Below are 15,627 nucleotides of genomic sequence, written 5' to 3'. Positions count from 1 at the left end.
GGGGGGGGGGGGGGGGGGCTTTCTTTTTCCACCCAGCTGCTTCACTTGTGTGCTGATGTGTTGTTTACACCTTGCTCAAGTTTTAGTTTTAATTTGCTTGTAGGTGTTTACAGAAATAAAACATCTGCTGTTAATGACACCTTTTCACCCACCCCCCCCCCCATTGTTCCCCTGATCTAGAGGATAAATAGCAAAAAAAAAAAAAAAAAAAAAAGGATTTTATTTTGATGAAATTGTTGACAATATTTGTATTTCTTCCTTTGTGAGAGCAGGTCTCTCTAGAGGTCTTGATTGGTTTACAATTAAACTTCTTTTATTAAATGTCCACACATATCGTCAAAAGGCTCATAAAGTAAGTTTTTTATGTTTACTCAATGTCTCCTCTGAGGCTAGTTGTGGACTTTTTTTTTTTTCCCCTGGAATAAGCTACATTTAAATCACTCGTCTTTTCTTCATTTTCTTTTTCTCTCTGTTGCTTTGCCCAGCATTGTGTTGCACAAAGATGACTTCAGAATAGCATAGGGCACTTCGCATTTTTGTATGTAAATCTCTCATCTTGTTCATCTGTTTCACTCAGTGATGGGAAGTGCAAAGCTTGTATTTGACATAATTGCCTCTGTACTTTTTTTTTTTTTTTTTTTTAAATCAGTTAAAAGACACGTTCAATAAACAGTTGCTGACTGAATGTGTTGTGTCTTATTCACAGGTTTTCAGAAGTGGGTTGGGAAAAAAAAAAAACTTGCCTTACTTTAATAATTTTTTAATTGAAACATTTATTCAGACACATCTGTTAGGAAAGACTGAGCCTGCCGCACTCATGCTGCAGTTTCATAATAGAGCCATCAGAGGGAGGGACTCTTTGCGCACACAAAAACCTGTTGGTGCTACAACCAGTGACAGAAAACAACAGTCATTCACCCTGAAGGGACTGTTTTCTGACTCAGCTGCAGCTATGGGAAGAGCAGACCTACATTAGAAGACTTGAGAACTGATGCAAGTTTATCATCAACTCTGCAGCTGACTGAAGGTAAGGCACAACGTTTAACTGCAGGCATTTTTGTTCAGAGACTTGAGAAAAACTCATGAAACTTAACCAGAGAGGAAGTTTGTGGTATTTCAGTGTGTGAACAGCTTTTTTTTCTCTCTCTCAACATTTGTATACATATATGCATTCACTCCCATACTGCACAGTTACCATTTTATTTTTAAATCCGTATTCACAATAGCTACAATGGTCATATTCTGATATTCACAAAGCCCATGGAACTGCCATACTCAATCTTTTAGCCAGACATAATGTTTCTCAACAGATGCCCTGCCCTAATTACCCAGAAATGTTCTTTTCATTTGTAATCCTCATTATGCAGTGTTATACTGCCCAGACACTGTTGTACGAGATGTAGGTGAATGTTTAAACCCTGTAATACTAGTGAAGAACAAAGAGGACCCTTTTTCTCTATGCCAGTTATGGTGTTAAGGCTTAAGTGCAAGGTGAAAGTTGCTGTAGTTCTGACTGAATACCTTACAGCAAGTTGGAACTTGTAAACATTTTCATCACTGCAGTCAGAAACCAACTCCTCTTTATATCAGCAGGGTTGGACTTGTGGCAAGCAGGAAGACTACTCCTGGAGAAGCACAGCAACCGGCTTTGTTGGAGCATATCAAGGAGACTGTTTTACGTATCTGCTTTACATATCCAGGAACTACATCAATGAGGACACCCGGCATGGCGGTATTCAAGCACGAGAATGTTGAGGATTTTTATGAACTTGGAGAAGTGCTGGGAAGGTGAGGATTTGCTCATCAAACTGTTTTTTATGAAGCATGTACAGGAGAGGTGATTTGATCCCAGCGCTTAGAAGATGAGCCTCTGCATTTTGTGTGAGTCAGAGTGTGAGTAAGCTTCCCCTTGAAAGTGCTTGATGCAGTGGTCCTCCTTATGTATGTAGGTATGCAAACAGCTGGCCTGTCTAAGCCTGAACTGGGGAGTGTCACTGGGCTAAAGCAGGCTGAAGTTTACACCAAGAGATAAGGTTCCAAAAGTAAATGCACTTGAAGAAAACGCTGCCTTTTGGGTCATTTTTGTCAGTCCAGGAATGAGAATGAAATGTGATGGATTAACTTTGCAAGATCTGATTTTTGGTGGTGGAGCAGTGTGTTGAAGTGCTGTTAATAAACCCTATAAAGAGCAGACAGAGGGGAAACTGAGGAAATAAGTTAAAGGAAGTTGGTAGATTACAGTATGGATTGAGGAAGCTACACCAATTTTGCACTGAAGGACAGCTTGGGCATGTGCACCACTTGCTAACAGATTGAGAGGGTGTAAAAACAAAGCATCTGACCTGTAGCCTTTCACCAGTAATCCAAATATGCACTGTGTGCCAGTGTTTGTTGGCCGTGTGCTATCAAGCTTCTTTGACACACCCTGATCCAGACCTGCTGTTGAAAGGCCTCCATCAGTTCTGTTAAAGAAAACAGAAGAGGAAGAATTTTCAGCAAAGGCCTCACAAATTTAAATGTGTAAATATTAAATAGTATTACAGTAAAAGGTAAGGCAGTTTATTTGAATGATGAGGGCTTCAGCTTTCCAATAAAGCACTCACCACTGAAGGGCTGTACAAATTGAAAATGATCACTCATTGGCAGTTAGTTATATATTTTATAGATCAGCTTTAAGCCATTAAAATGGATTTTTGACTGCTTGTTGAGAGCTGTGATCAAAATACAATATCTAACAATTTCTCTCTTTTACAAAGGAAAACTGTAAGCACCCTTTTAAGAAAAATTGTGTACTCTCATTTATAATTGCACATGAAGAGCAAGAAGGCAAAACAAACACAACTGTTTGTACAGCGGTGTGGTAGCTCAAAAGTTGTTCATATCACTACAGACTAGTAGATTATTTATAAGGTTATGAGTGAATCTTTACTAAAGTTAAAATGCCCTTTATGAATCCTTTAAACACATGGAAGACATGGGAATGTGTTGTTTAAAGTCTGACATGTTGCTTAGTTGTTTTTCATGAGAAATCCTTTTCCTTAAAAATCAAAGGATACGCCACTGTGGGTGAGTGATTAAAAGCCCTGGTTAAATTTCTGAGTCACTGAACCTGTAGTAATTTTATCAGCAGTACTGCACTAGACTTTTTCACTTGTGGTCACAGTTTTCTGGTGAGTCTCGGGGGACGTGTTTCAGCCCACCCACAGCTTTGAGAGCTTCATGGGTTCAGACCCCTCCGCTCACATGCCTCAGTGGAACTGTTACTCAATTGTCCTCTAAGAGGGTGGGGAAATTTGATGAAGGGAGGTAAAAACTGTGTGACGTATTTAAGTATTCTGTGCTGTGGTACTATTGCACCACTGAGGGAAAGTGAATTAATCACTTTGACAGGTTTAATGTCACAGTGCCCCGATCAATGGTGCTCAGTGGCTGTTTCCACCAATGACACAGCGTTTTGGGTAAACCCAGCAATTCCTTTGACGTGTGCGGCATGCAGTGACAAGTGGACCTGTCTTTCCATCAGAGATGTCAGAATACAGTTGAAAAGTGATACAGTGCAAACCGGCAAATGACGTTAATAGGAAGCAGTGAACATCAAGGCAAGGCTGGGAAAAATGACTTCAGTGCAGATGGTGTTTACAAATAAATTTGTGTCTTTGTTTGGTCATAACGCCTGATGACTTTTATGCATCTATTCGTAGATGTAAGTAGTGCTTTGGCCATGAAACAAGCAGAAGAAAAAACATTATCTTTGTAAGTCAATGTCAAGAAGCTTCTATATGTATGATGGTTTCACTATGACTTCCTAACAGGTTTCATATTGACTGCAATTGGTAACCCCTTGACTTTTTCTCTAGTACCACCATGACATCTTTCTTGTGTATGGAAGGTAAAGTGAGTGACGTGCATCTCAGTGTGAATTGTGTGAATTTGATGAGGTCATAAGTTTCAATCTGGTCTGTTTGTTCATTTGTGATTTATAACAAAATACACGGAAAACTCATAAAACAGCTATAGATCGTCTTGACAGTGATAGCGATAATTAAACATTAGTAAACTAACACGATTTAAAGATTCTTAATGCCTAGCAGCACGTTAGTCATTGTGAGCAAGTTAACAACAAAGCACTGACTGTGGGCTGTGTAGATGGTAAACACTGCAGGAGCACTGAAAGCATCCCTTCTCCCTGATATGCAAAATATTTCCCAGTTTCTATGTGGGTTCATACAGGAGAAAATAATTCAGACTAATGTTATCACAGGTTTTCTTCATACTGTAGGATATGCCTGGAGGGCAGCAATGCAAATCTTTGGTTGCTATATTCACACACTAGATGTGTTGAAGTGAAAAGAACCCACAGTCCAAGCACACAGCTGTTTCGGATTAACATGAAGTACTAGAATTTCCCTGAAGTGATTTTGCTGTGCACAGTGTTTCTATAGCTCTGAGACATTCCTGCTGTTGAGCAAGTTTTTAAAAAAAGAAAAAAAGAGTGTTTATTAGGTGCAGTCTGACTGAAGGAACTCCATGTTGACCTTTTGGACATCTCCCAGAGTTCCAATTTTGACAGAGGTTGTCCCATTACAAACTGCACTAATGCCTCACAGATGTCGGTGGGTGTGTGTGTGTGGCCGGACTTTAATGCCAATGGGAATCTAGAGATTAATTTAGGGCTTAAATGTGGAAAGATTTGACTTACAGTAAAAAAAAAAAAAAAAAAATGTACGCAGCCCTCAATTTGCACATCTGATGCATGGTTCGGGACAGGGCTGGGTCAGTTATGAATCTGGCTCTCTTTGTCATGTTGTCCGGGTGGTTGTTCATTTGAGAAATATGTTTAAAAATTGAGTCGGCGCCATTTGTCCAAGCATTCCTCCAACCTTGGCTGTGGCTAATAACCTTCAGCTGTTGGAAGTGGAAGAGAGATGGCACTTTCAGCCCCACTGGTCGGCTTAGACCTAAGACAGACGGCACGCCCGGCCTGTTGCGGAATACCACCCCCAGCATCGCTCCTCTTTCCACTGTTACTCTACACTTTGTAACAATGCTTAAGTAAAGCCCCTACACTGACATTTGCATTGGACGTTTTTTCACATATGGGCTATGACAATCATCTCAGGGGCTTATTCTATTCACTATTGCTTATCAGGCAAATCAGGGGCACTGCTGATGCCCCTGTCACAATTCAGTTCCTCCCCTTGGGGTAATTGATGCCTGTTTTTGCAACGGGAATTCAATGAGTGACTTCCCCACCTCTTCAGTTTGCACATTATCAACTCTAACAGGGAGGACTCAGGGGTGGAGACGTCCTGTGAATAGACCGGACAGAAGGAGGATTTGAGATTCCATGATGCTGTCATTTATCACCCCACCCGCTCTGTTTTTATTTTCCTTTTTAAGGCATGTGCCTGTGATTCTTTGTGGACCACTGCTGCAACGTATGTTTACTGGCTCTCTCTTTTCCCTCGCAGTCTCTGTTGGGACATGTTCATACATGATTTCAATAATAACAAGGGCCTTAGAGTCTGAACATACTTCCAGAACCCGAAAGCTATAGGAAGACATCAACTCAATCAAAAATGGAAGAATTCCTTTTTATTAGACGCACAGGTGAAACAACCCCGTGTTGTCCAATACAAATCCCCCTGATTCTAGCACTGCTGCACTTTTTAGAAGCTTATACCCTTGTTTTCTCAAGACTGTGTCTCAGAGATGTTCAGTTTGTTTGTTCCAGCTGTGTCAGATTGCATCATATTTGAAGTTTTGTGATCTCTTCATTGCGGTTGTTATTGAAAGCCTCTGTTTGAGTGGCATCTCATTTACATTTTTTTTTATGGTTGCTTTTGAGTGGGTTTTATATGAGGCTTAGTGCAGTCGGTGAAACAGCCCCCAGGTGTGATCACAGAGCAGAGCGAGCACCGGAGAGGGTGTGCCACAAAAAAACGAAAACTGGCTTAACCCTGGCACACCGGTGTAGGGTTGTAGATCCAGTAGCTGATTTAAAACCACAGAGATATTTACTTTGTATTTAATCCCTTAATTTGTTTCGTGAGCCACAGTGTAAACAAGTTTACAAGTGTAAACTGTTGTGTGTGGAGGTGTACAGCTCGACCTCGCACACCTCCTTTCCTCCCGTCTTCTTTTCCATTCCTGCAGTACAAGCAGGGGCTTTCACTCTCACCACCAGCAGAAGAAGTGTGACAGGTAGAGAAAGAGCCTGTTTGAGTCTGGCTATTCTTAGCCCTCTAGACACAGATTGGACAGGCTCTCACAGCCGCTCTGGAATTTCTGTGTGGACAGTTATGCCCAAAATTCAAGAAATGCCTGCCAATTATTGTCTCCTTCCTCTCTTTGGGAGTTTTTTCCCGCTCCCCCAACAGTGTCACAATGTGTCTGTGCTGCAGACATAAAAATTCATCAGTCCTCAAACTTTAATGTGTTTTACCCAACCATTCCTTCCTATTCACTAAAACTATTGCCAACTCTGTCACCACACAATCCCTCGTATCTTGCTGTGGCCTCATACAGAAGGATGAGAGGCTTGCATTCACAGTAGGGTGGGCAGGTCAACCCCCAGTAACAGGAAACAACAAAGCAGCAATAATGACAGCAGGCTTACTCAAGTGCTGGTCTGATATTAAAGCCACAGATGTTCCCCTCATATGGAAAATGTTCTCATACTTCTCGTTCAGCCTGTCAGTAGGCCAGTTATGAGTGATATGAGTTATGTTAGTGATGAATGAAAACACAGGAATATATTCCACCGAGTGGAGTCAGTACTGCAGCTGATTAATTAGATGCCACAAGCTCAGCTGTAACATTCAAAACAAGAGCACAATGATTCAGTGAACAATATCCTCAGAGTCACACACACACCTCTGTGCGAATTTTTGTTTCGTGCTGTAAACTCTTGTGCACGTCTAAAATATTTGGCAGGAAGTTAAAAGAAGTAGGAGGACAGAGGCTCTCTCACTCTCTCTCAGTGTCTCATTGTCTCGCCAGGAAACAGGAAGTGATGGACTATACCACAATTTTTCTCATTTTTGTCACACAGTTTCCTTGCTGGTGTCCATCTTGTAATATTCTGAGGCAGAGTGTAAAGAATATTATTAGAAATTGTTCTCTTCTGCCTGTGGTACAGAAGCAAGATAAAGTCTACAAATCGTGACACAAGTAAATCAGTTGGTACAATAATAGGTGCAACAAAAGGGGCATTTAGAGATCACATCCTCCACCAAGGCCAATGAAACAGTTTTGGATTCCCACATAAATGCCGTGGGTTACTGCTTGTTGAAGGAATCCCAGCATTAACAGACACATCTTGTGCTTTTTGTTTCTTTTGTGTCTGCAGTGGGCAGTTTGCAATTGTCAAGCGCTGCACAGAGAAGAGCACTGGTAATGCATACGCAGCAAAGTTCATCAAGAAGCGCCTGAGTCGGGTCAGCAGACGGGGTGTGAAAAAAGAGGAGATTGAGAGGGAAGTGGGCATCCTGCAGCAGCTCCAGCATCCCAACATTGTAGAGCTCCATGATGTTTACGAGAACCGCACAGATGTGGTACTTATCCTCGAACTGTGAGTCCCGTCGAGATTCAGCAATGCATCACAATATCTGCACAGTCACAAGAATAAAGTTTGATCATGCTCGTGCGTAACCTCTCAAAACTTCCAAGAATCTATGCACAATAGATAAAGACCTGCAAAACATAAAACATGTTTTATTGGTTTTATGTAAAATTACAGTACCAGTCAAAAGTCTGGACACACTTCACTGGTACTGTATGTCAACGCGATCTTGAATATTTGTTGAATACTGGTAAAACAGCAAAAATCCACCTATCTGCGAGTTCATTTCTGTTTGTTGAAGCTGTGTTTGCTAAAAAACCGATCACGTTGACCAGAACGTGACAAATGTCTCTCACAAAGTCAATAATGCTTGTGTTGAAAAGAGGCCAAAGAGGGCCCCCATCTGGGTTCAGTGAGAGCCTAGAAACATGACAGGCCTGATTAGGACTAATTGAAAACTCAGACAGAAAAAAACAGACTGATGGCTGCAGGATGATGCACTGTCCTTCATTCATTTTCTTTGTTTGAATGGTAGAGAACATTGTGTTTATGGGCCAATGTTTCATGCTGTTTTCTTTGGACATGTTTATGGAAAAATACATCGGTCCATAAGTAGGGCAGACTGACTCAAAACTGACGCAAGTTGGCACCACAAATAAACATATCTAAGGCATCTAGGGCTTGTGCATCCAATTCCTGACAACACACTTTAGATAAAACTACTGGAGAGGGCTTGCTCGAGATTGTCTGAGCCCACAGTCACTAAGTGTCAGTGTGTGTCTTTGTGTGTGCATTCATTTGTGTATGTTGCAGGGTCTCCGGAGGAGAGCTGTTTGACTTCTTGGCTCAAAAGGAGAGTCTCAGTGAGGAAGAAGCCACTCAGTTTATCAAGCAGGTCCTAGATGGAGTGCAGCACCTCCACTCCAAGAAGATTGCACATTTTGATCTAAAGGTACAGCATGCTTCATCTATGCTGTGCATGTTAAACTGTGTTTATTTTCTGTGGAAGATGAAATCCTTTACCTCCATAGCAGCTGTATTACTATGCAATGCCAAAAAGGGCTTCAAATGAAAGATATGTCTAGCAGGTGTTTGATTTATGCGTCACTACAGTCCCGCTATTCTGATTCACACTTCCTTTCTCTTTTTTTTCTTGTTTTTGTTCCCCTGCAAGTTTGAATCTATGCTCCCACGATCTATTTTCACCAGATCAGTCTACACATGAACCCCGCTATTTGACCTGTTTCAACTTGTAATTTTTTTTCAAATTAAAATGAAACTTCAAAACAGCTAAATAAACACAACCTAACCCCAATCCCTTAACCCTTGAAAATCATTGTGAGCAGTTCTTAATTTGCAGACCTATTATATTGCACAGGGCCACAGGGCAGTGCTGGGAAACAAAAATATCCTTTGATGAGTTTCCACGGGAGCCCACATCTTACTAAGTGAATACAGAACTGGGTGATAATATTTTTTAGGTCGTCCATATGAATCTGGGCACCAGTAGGAATGTAAGGATGACTCGCTGTTAATGATCGCCACTGTTGGCCTTTTTTTTTTTTTTGGAAATTGAAGCCGGTTTTGGCATCCAAAATAACAGGAAATACTGTAGATTGGTGCTTGATTCAAACCTGCCCGAAGCCTTGATTTTCAGTCTACTCTGTCAGATCTATGCACCAATTAGCACGACTAACTGGTTTTCTTTAATGCTTGCACAAAAGGAGGATTTATCCAGGTAACTTGTTTCTTCCACCTCATTTTGTCTGTTTTACACAATGTTACTGCTAGTGGAAATATGCTGACATATATGCTTTCTTTCTTTTTTTCACATTGCTGCTGCAGCCTGAAAATATAATGCTGCTGGACAATAATGCCACCTTACCCCGCATCAAATTAATAGACTTTGGACTGGCGCACAAAATACAAGATGGGGCAGATTTCAAAAACATTTTTGGCACACCTGAATTTGTTGGTAAGTTTTTCTTATTATTTTTTGAAATGTAGAGTTTGAAGATTTTAAGAGAATGCTTGGTGTCTGGCCCGATGCTCTTTGTGACATTGAGTGTGTGCTGCCTATTTTCAGCTCCAGAGATAGTCAACTATGAGCCACTGGGGTTGGAGGCAGACATGTGGTAAGAGCATTTAATTACCTCTGGCTCTGCTGACTTCTATACAACAGGCTGCAATGCATAACCTCAGATTAACCTTGTGCTGTTTTTCACAGGAGCATTGGGGTCATCACATATATACTGTAAGTTGGGATTATTTGTGATTATGACTGAGAATCTTTATGTATCTATGGAGACTGTGCAAACGTTTGTGCTGTTGTTTCAGTCTGAGCGGTGCATCTCCTTTCCTTGGTGACACAAAGCAGGAAACATTAGCAAATATCTCAGCGGTGGACTACAAATTTGATGAAGAGTTCTTCAGCAATACCAGTGAGCTGGCCAAGAACTTTATCAGACAGCTCCTGGAAAAGGACACGAGGTAAAAAAAGAAATTAGGTTACTAACAAATAGCTGAAGGCCAAAGGTCAAGTTTGATAATTCATTACAAAGCCCAGTACTGGGGGGAGGTTTGCTCTAATAAATCCTAATGAAGTGCACTCCTTCACCAAATGAGAATAAACAGCCAGCCAGTCAACATAAATATACAGCAAATATTTATTTCTGCTACACAATGTGACATATAAAATATGAAAACATTATTTCAACAGTAAACTATTGTGCTGCAAAAACACTTTCTTTGTAAAGTGTGACTCTATTCTTATTTCCTAACATGTGTTTCCAGTCTACATGTTTATGTGCAGGAAACTGAATATCCCTGTGGAAGTTTGGTCTGGCGGTATTCCTTAGAGTCACCGTATACTGCACGACTGACCTACGTGCCCTCTGTGATGGAGTTGTTCTGGCATATTTATTCAGCTGCGTTTTCTTTTTTAGAAAACGGATGACCATACAAGATGCATTGAATCATCCTTGGATTAAGGTATGGACATGAATTATGCTGTAGCGTTGCATGGTTTGTATTATCTGTGACTGTTGTCAGCACTTCGCCTCCTTCTACAAGGGGCAAAACATACTGCAGCTAATGTTAAAGGTAGCATACTGGTAACAGGCTTGTATTTATTGAAGAGGTAAATCCATTTGTTAAAGTGCAAAGAAATTTGACCACCATCTCAAAATCCCAGTGTTCTCCCCTGACATCCTAACTGTGTACTTATTCTGGCTAGTTGTGAGCATACTATCCCATAGTTAATACATATATTGTTCCCATTTGGGAATTCACATCTCAACACTTAGCTCCATTCATCGCATGCAACTTCATACCATCTGAAATAATTCTTTTGTCTAGTTCAACAGTCTGACTCATGCAATATCTCACTGATTGTATTTTAATGGAATGGAAACTTAACCTTGTGCAATGGTGAAGAAGCCTACCCCCACTCTGTCTGATGAAATGCACGTGTGTGGTGTTTTTCTGTGGCGTCCTCATCCTGTTTTGATGCAAGCATGAATCCGGGAAACCTTACCCCCTCACCAGGAATGTTTGCTGTTTTTTGGCACCCTTATCAGCCGTGGCTTATGCTCTGGGGTCACACACTAATCCTCCAGTGCCACGTATGCTGGGATTTTCACTGCTATATATGTTTTCGAGATGCAACAATGAAACATCCTCTCACTCAGTCTCCCCCCTCCACCCTTCTGTCTGAAGTCCTGTGGCCACACGGAGGAGGACAGCGCTGCCCCTGAGAAGAAAGAAAAGCAGTTGAAGACAAAGCGTCTTAAAGAGTACACTATCCAGTCGCACTCCAGTATGTCCCAGAACAACACATACGCCAACTTTGACCGTTTTGCCCACGTGATGGAAGACATTGGATTAATGGAGACAGGATTGTCTGAGGTGGCAGAGGCACACCACACCCTGCAGGGTGACATAGAAGCCCTACTCTCCATTTACATTGACAAGGAGGCTTGGTACAAGGAGGAGAGTGAGACCGCAAAGAAACAGCTCTCGCAAGCCTGCCTTGAAATACATAAAGTGGAGGCCACCAGGAGGCTGTTGCAGGAAAACATGAAGGCGATAGATGTGTGTCTGGAGAGCATCAGCAAGAGGTACAACCACAGGCAGGACAAACTGGATGCTTTGAGACAGGAGCTCCAGGAGGTGATGGGATCATTGCATCCTGAAGGAGCCAATGGCAGTAGCCATAGCAGTACTTTGAGTACACATGTAAAGCAAACACTGGAGGAGCTGCTGCATCACACTTGTGGAGGGGAACTCAGCCCCGAGGCTGAGCAGCCGCTCACAGAGTCCGGCTAACAAACTTTTATTGTCCTGAAAAATCATCAAAAAGTCAACATTTTTCTTTTTTGTCTGACCTGCCGACATTTCAGCAACACAAACGTCTGAATGTATAACTGCACTCTTTAAATTCTCCAAATTGTATTTCTTTCTTTCTTTGTCTTTTTTTTTTTTCTCTTGTGTAAAAAAGAAAAAAGAGATTTTGTATTTTTTCTTGTGGAGTTAGAGATAAAAGAGAAGACTCTTATCTCAGTTACCATGTCTGCATGAGTAATAGTTAGCTTAGCACAAACCCTATGAACAGCAGTAAAGCTAGTCTGGCTCTGTCTGAAGGTTAAACAAATATCTGCCTACTGGGAAGAAGCCACAGAGCAGACCCAAAACATGCTGGAGAGATTACATCTCTCAGCTGGTTTGGAATATTTGTTATCCATCGAAAGATCTGGAGAAAGTTGGGGGGGGATCTGCTTAGACTGCTGCCCCCAGCACTGACATATCTTTTGTTGACTTTGGACAGAGTCAAGCTGCCTGTTTTCTCTAGTAGGCCTAAGCTAAGCTGAGCTTAACTTTCTTTCTGGATCTGGCCTGCTATTTGTTGATCTTAACAGCTAATGTGTTTAAGATACAGAACTAGTCCTTTAACGGGGATAGCTGATTGATACCTTAAACTACTTTTATTAATTCATTTGTTCTTTGTTGATTAAGCATTTAATAGTTTTCTTTTTGGTTTAACAAGTAATACTAAGTAAACCAAATTTACTGTGCCAAGGCAAAAAGTCAACACACAAACAAACAACAGTTCTCTCAGTGGGATGCAAAACAAATTCAAATGTTTTTTTATTGACTGATTAGATTTTTTTCTATTCTGTTCTGTCTTTAATTTTTTTTAACTGTATGTTTATGTTATTTAACAACTTATTTAATAATCCATTTGTAAATTATAGTATTTTAAAAGAAAGGATTGTTTTTATAGATTTAAATGTGCGCTGTTACTGAAGGTTAATTTATTTATTTCAAAATCTTTTGTTTCTATCTTTGAGGTGTTTTGAGCTTAGCATAAAAACATCTATGATAAGATCTTATTTATTGATAAAGTTCTCACTTCCTGACCAGTGTTTCCTTAGCATGTGAACACTCAGCACTCTTTTGTCTTTCCTTTCAAGTGTGCGCTGACATTTTCCACTGTTGTCAACACTGAAATAAATACTAATTATAGATTATGCCTCCACTTTTCAAATTCCTGTAATTTATGATGTGACATGTCTTTATGGTGTTGCTGGTTATACTGTCAAAATTAGACAAGCACATTAGCATAATGCATTGGACAAGTGTTGACATCAGAAATACTTCTGCTTTCTCACATCCCACTGTGTTTCTGCAGCCTGTGAATCCCAGACAGGCCTTGGTGAAGAGGTTGTCAGTGATCAACTTGGAGAACTTTAAGAGACAGTACGCTCGACGCAGGTGGAAGGTAAAATGCAGTTTCCAACTTGGATTATTACTTAAATCAGGATTGTGTAAAAAAAATGTTGCTTATGGCTGATTTTGTAACCCATTTCTTTTTTTTACTTTTGTCGGTTTCAACAGCTGTCATTCAGAATTGTGGCTCTATGCAACCACTTAACACGAATCATGAAGAACCAGAAGAGCCAGAAGCTGCCTGAGCAGGATGGGGTAGGTTGCAGTAAAGCTAACAATGTTAAACGTAGCTTAACAGTTTGGCTTCTTTGGTGGTCTCATGTTTACTGCTACAGCCAACAGCTGATTAGTTTAATTTAGCAAATACTCTCACCAAACACTTCATAAGGTACATCTTGCTAGAATCAAGTTGGACCCTTTTGTTTTCAGAGCTGCCTTATTTCTTCCTAACATAGACTCAACAAGGTGCTGGAAACATTCCTCAGATTGATAAGCTTGTGCGAACCTAGGCCTCCGTTACCTGTTCTTGTGCTTGTGCTGCTGTAGCCCATTTGCGTCGAGGTTTGATTGCACTGAATTACTGCCATGTGATTGGCTCATTAGATATTTACATTAACAAGCAGCTGGATCAGGTGTACTTAATAAAGTGGCTATGAGTACATTTTGTTGTGCATTGTTTCTAATTCTGTGCAAGAAAGTATATAGTATACAGTATTTACAGATGTTCATGTTCAACTAATTCTGTTAGTACCTGTACAACAGATACTGTGTTCTGCAGTGCTGCAATGCAGTGAGCATATTTTTATCCTGGTATATTCTGCTGCATATAAGAATGCTCATATTCTGTGAGCCCTATCCAGCTGTGGACCCACAAAACTGTCACAATCACCATCCAACCGTAACTACAGTACAGCTGTTTCATAACTCGGATGTGCTTGTCTTGTCAGAGGGATTGTGAAAGCGACCAAGAAGAAGAAACTGTGAAGAGGAGGCCAAGGACTAGAAAGAGAAGCAGCACTTCCTGAGAGCAACCCTAAATATGTCCGTCAAAAACACGCAAAACAGTGACTTTGCACCTTTTTTTTTAGGGTATGCTTTGCAGCTGTTTTACGCCACTAAGATCGGTTACAGTATCTCTTCAAGTGACAGCTGTAAAAGTAGCATTTTTAGAGTTTTAGGCAACTTCTTCATCCTCAAAGTCAGCACATCTTCTTCTGAATGTCAGATGTTATTCTGCCATGTTTAAATACATGCTAATCTTGCACAAACAGCTCTAGATTGATTGCTGTTGACAGGAGCTGCTTTGTATGTTAGCGCATATTTATGTCAACAGCTTCTGTCTAAAAAGTTCTCAAGCTGTTGGGTTTGGCACAGTACTGATACAGATCAATTCTCTCTTTTTTTATATATATATTTTACACAGATGTTAGCATCCAAAGTACTGAAAGAAAGAAAGAAAGAAAGAAAGAAAGAAAGAAAGAAAGAAAGAAAGAAGAAAGAAAGAAAGAAAGAAAGAAAGAAAGAAAGAAAGAAAGAAGAAAGAAAGAAAGTTTAGCACCGCAGGATGACTGTATGGTTGCAGATCTTCATACTCAGATGTTTACATGTTGTTCTGCTTAACAATGTTTTACTGTTTACTGTTAACCTTAAAATTTGCCACCTCAAGAATGTTTCCTTGAAGACTGTGTGCTCTACAGAGCTGCCTGTTTACATAGGATATTTTAATTTGTGCAAATTATTCTCATACAGCAACTGTGTTTCACTGATGAGTTCATTGACTGTGTATCAGTGCCTAATATGTGAAACTAATTCTGCAGTTGGGTTTTTAATAGAATAAATAGGTCACGCGATACTTTCATATATTTATGGTGTAAATAGATATATACCATGTCTTAAATTCACTTTCAACCATATCTTAGCCTTCAGTGTTTTCAAGAAGCATTTTACTTTCATTATACTTGTATACACTGTAAATTGAGGATGTGTTAAATAAATTAATGAACATGTTCTTTTGACAGTTTTTATTAAACCAAAAAGATAATTGATTTTTATCTATTTTCTTAATGCTGTGGAGGGGGCTGATGCCTTTCTAGTCTGACACTGAATAAGGCGGGTTACACCGTGGACAGGTCACCAACCTACAGGGCTCCACATCCACACGTGCGACCAGTTTAGAAACACCAGTTAAACCAGTGTGCACATCTTTATACTGGTTGGGGGGGGGGTGCTGTGTGCACAGAGAGAACATGGAAAGGCCTCCATTGAACCAGAAGTTTAAATTTAAAACCTTCTTGCTGTGAGCCATCAGTGTTAACTACAGCACCACCATAACGCCT

General features: G+C 40.5%; 1 protein-coding gene across 3 annotated transcripts; it reads left to right on the top strand.

Annotated features, from left to right (window-relative positions):
• Positions 1-895: 895 nt before the first annotated feature.
• Positions 896-15,287, top strand: dapk2b (death-associated protein kinase 2b). 3 transcript variants are annotated; one of them, XM_030731037.1, is made up of 12 exons: positions 896-1,027; positions 1,594-1,788; positions 7,352-7,573; positions 8,378-8,516; positions 9,410-9,539; positions 9,651-9,699; positions 9,792-9,818; positions 9,902-10,054; positions 10,510-10,555; positions 13,254-13,343; positions 13,460-13,546; positions 14,239-15,287. In XM_030731037.1, the coding sequence occupies exons 2-12, from the start codon at positions 1,712-1,714 to the stop codon at positions 14,314-14,316; spliced, it is 1,098 nt and encodes a 365-aa protein (XP_030586897.1). In that variant the 5' UTR covers positions 896-1,027; positions 1,594-1,711; the 3' UTR covers positions 14,317-15,287. The 3 variants fall into 3 exon arrangements, with proteins under 3 accessions (XP_030586897.1, XP_030586899.1, XP_030586898.1); XM_030731038.1 differs by having other exon boundaries at positions 905-1,027; positions 1,591-1,788; XM_030731039.1 differs by lacking the exons at positions 13,254-13,343; positions 13,460-13,546; positions 14,239-15,287 and adding an exon at positions 11,282-13,247.
• Positions 15,288-15,627: the final 340 nt, after the last annotated feature.

Source organism: Archocentrus centrarchus, chromosome 6 (genome assembly GCF_007364275.1).
Source record: "Archocentrus centrarchus isolate MPI-CPG fArcCen1 chromosome 6, fArcCen1, whole genome shotgun sequence".
Taxonomy (NCBI): Eukaryota; Metazoa; Chordata; class Actinopteri; order Cichliformes; family Cichlidae; genus Archocentrus; species Archocentrus centrarchus.
The sequence above is the reverse complement of the archived record's forward strand: the minus strand, read 5'-3'. Positions and strand labels throughout refer to the sequence as shown.